Source organism: Lactuca saligna, chromosome 8 (genome assembly GCF_052625555.1).
Source record: "Lactuca saligna cultivar CGN05327 chromosome 8, ASM5262555v1, whole genome shotgun sequence".
Lineage (NCBI taxonomy): Eukaryota > Viridiplantae > Streptophyta > Magnoliopsida > Asterales > Asteraceae > Lactuca > Lactuca saligna.
In genome coordinates, this window is record NC_136424.1 from 157,715,202 (window position 1) to 157,718,272 (window position 3,071).

Here is a 3,071-nt window from a genome sequence, read left to right on the forward strand (position 1 = left end):
CAAGCGATATCCATATAAGTAAATAAATTTATATAATCCATATCCATATAAGTAAATATATCAAAGCTAATTAAGGCGATAACTTATACAACTAAGGAAATCAAAGCTAATTAAGGCGATATATAATCCATATTCCATATAAGTAAATAAATCAAAAGCTAATTAAGGCAATTAATGTTAAAAAAAAAAGGCTCATTAATTATAAATATCCATATAAGTAAATGAAAAGCTAATAAATGCGATAATCCATATAAGTAATAGTTAAATATATAATCCAGATAAGTAATTACGAAAATCAAAAGCGATAATCCATATAGTTAAGTGAATCGAGTTAATTAAGTCTCAATTTTCCTTTTATGAATCACTCATCGGAGATGCTGGTATATAGCTGGCTTATATTATATGCCGAATATTATGGTGAAGAAAAGGTAATAAATAGTGAAAGGGTGGCACTTCATGAAGAACCCAAGCTCAACCAATAAATGCATATAATCGGTCTATGCTTTATTAGTTGCAACATTTATATCAAGTTTCAGAACACTCTTTAGATAAGCATCCATCAGAGACTGTTATTTGTACGTATACATCATGGATCAACTACGCCCCACATCCGCGAATTCAATTGCACTTACTCCTCTCACCTTCCTCGAGCGAGCTGCCACCGTTTATGGCGATTGCATTTCCATCCAATACAATAACACCACCTTCACATGGACACAGACCCACCGCCGCTGCCTCCAGGTGGCCTCCTCCCTCGTCGGACATGGAATCCAGAGAGGGGACGTTGTGTCAGTTCTTGCATTTAATCTCCCCGCCATGTACGAGCTTCAGTTCGCTGTGCCAATGTCCGGTGCTGTTCTCAACAATCTCAACACTCGTCTTGATGCTCGGACAATCTCCGTCATGCTCCGCCACTGCGAGGCAAAGATGTTGTTTGTTGATACTCATCTCAGAGTTCTTGCAGAGGAGGCTGTGGCGAGATTCCCGCCGGGGATACGGCGGCCGGTGGTGGTTCTCATTACGGATAATGTCAGTGTGGGTAATGACGGAACAAAAGATAAGATAGTAGGTAAGGATTAGGATATATCGACGTTGCTTTCCATCTTTTTTATAACATATAGAGATGTACTTTGTTAATTAACATGATATATTAAATCTTTATATTTCCTTTTCATTATAGATTCTCTAACTATGCTATCATGCGTGGGATCGGTGAAAGACGTTGACTGTGTGACGACGTATGAAGATTTAGTCGAGAAAGGTGACTCGAATTTCCGGTGGATTAGGCCTGTGAATGAGTGGGATCCGATGACAATTAACTACACCTCCGGAACTACGTCATCCCCTAAAGGAGTCGTTCATTCTCATCGTGCGATTTTCATCATCACCATTGATTCACTTGTAGACTGGTCGGTGCCCAAACAACCAGTTTATTTATGGACGCTTCCGATGTTTCACTCCAACGGGTGGAGCTTCACCTGGGGAATGGCAGCCGTCGGTGGCACCAATATTTGTCTCCACAAGTTCACCGCCGAAGATGTCTTCTCCGCCTTGAATCGTCACAACGTCACCCACATGTGTGGTGCGCCGGTTGTCCTCAACATGATAGCAAAGTCACCCGACGCTAAACCGTTAAACAACCCGGTTCATTTCTTGACAGGTGGAGCTCCGCCTCCCGCTTCTGTAGTCCTCCGTACTGAGGCGCTAGGTTTTGTCGTCAGCCATGGGTACGGCATGACGGAGGTGGCAGGTGTAGTGGTTTCTTGTGCTTGGAAAGAAAAATGGAACCGGTTGCCGGTGAGTAACCAATCGAGTTTAAAAGCAAGACAAGGAGTGCGAACCCTAGGGTTGACTGAAGTCAATGTGTTGGACTCCAAATCAGGACTCGGAGTCAAGCATGATGGGTTGACTCAGGGTGAAATTGTTCTGAAAGGCGCGTGTTTGATGCTGGGGTACTTGAAAGACCCACGCGCCACCGCCATGTGCATGAGAGAAGATGGGTGGTTGTACACCGGCGACGTGGGGGTGATACACCCAGATGGGTATCTAGAAATCAAAGACAGGTCAAAAGACGTGATCATAACTGGTGGCGAGAACGTGAGTAGTGTGGAGGTGGAATCGGTGTTGTATACGAATCCGGCGGTGCACGAGGTGGCGGTGGTGGCTCGGCCGGATAAATTTTGGGGTGAAACGCCATGTGCTTTTGTGAGTCTGATGGGAAAAGCGAGCATGGAAGAGCTAATAAAGTATTGCAGAGAGAGGTTGCCGCATTATATGGTGCCTAAGACGGTGGTGTTCATGGAGGAGCTGCCGAAGACAGCCACCGGAAAGATTCAGAAGTTTACTTTGCGAGATATAGCAAAGGGCATGGCCCCACAATCTGGAAACAGTAGTATGTAATGGTGGATAAGTTGAAGTTCGAATGCATGTGGGGTGTTTTTATCATTTTGGTTGGTTTGAGAAAAAAATTTAATTTATAATTTGTTTACTTATATTTGTGTATACATGTTATACCAATGTATTACAAGACATCTCATGGTGGATTGATTCAATAAATATTTTGTTTTTATCATAAATGTTTTACTCTTAAAGCACAATCATCTACATGCATTCTTGTGTTTCTAGATATTTTTTTCGGAAACAACCAATATATCAATAGACCCACCTATCAAATAATTAGACCCGGGACGAAGCCTTTAGTTTTGGATACGAACAATATTAATAGACCCCTCCCTAGCAAGTAAGATGTGGGACGAAAAACAGGTGGAAGTTTCTAAACTGCCTACATTTAAGCAATAGAAAACCATCGACTTAATGTTATCAACCCTTTTAGATGGTGTAATAAAAAGCTTCTGGAAGAGTGTATCCTTTCTAGACTTCAAGACTAAAAACCGGTAGGTTGAATTGGACCAGGGACCAAAAAAGGAACGGTTTCATTAGTAACGGTTTTATATTTACTTCTCAACCGAATTGAGCTGATTGTTTTTTACAAAAATTACAAAAATTCGGTTGAATCAGTTAAATTAAACATTGAAATAAATCATTTTCCTAACAATTTTACTTTTTTTTTC

The 3,071-nt window shown here is 41.3% G+C and overlaps 1 protein-coding gene across 1 annotated transcript; it reads left to right on the top strand.

Moving 5' to 3' along the window:
* The first annotated feature begins 456 nt into the window (after positions 1-456).
* Positions 457-2,576, top strand: LOC145012316 (putative CoA ligase CCL11). The gene is made up of 2 exons (XM_078971110.1): positions 457-1,069; positions 1,181-2,576. The coding sequence occupies exons 1-2, from the start codon at positions 589-591 to the stop codon at positions 2,398-2,400; spliced, it is 1,701 nt and encodes a 566-aa protein (XP_078827236.1). The 5' UTR covers positions 457-588; the 3' UTR covers positions 2,401-2,576.
* Positions 2,577-3,071: the final 495 nt, after the last annotated feature.

Excerpts from the sequence above, each read along its gene's own strand:
- LOC145012316 (XM_078971110.1), top strand. The coding sequence starts at position 589 with ATGGATCAACTACGCCCCACATCCGCGAATTCAATTGCACTTACTCCT. Across the intron at positions 1,070-1,180 it reads AACAAAAGATAAGATAGTAG|ATTCTCTAACTATGCTATCA; the intron begins GTAAGGATTAGG and ends TTTTCATTATAG.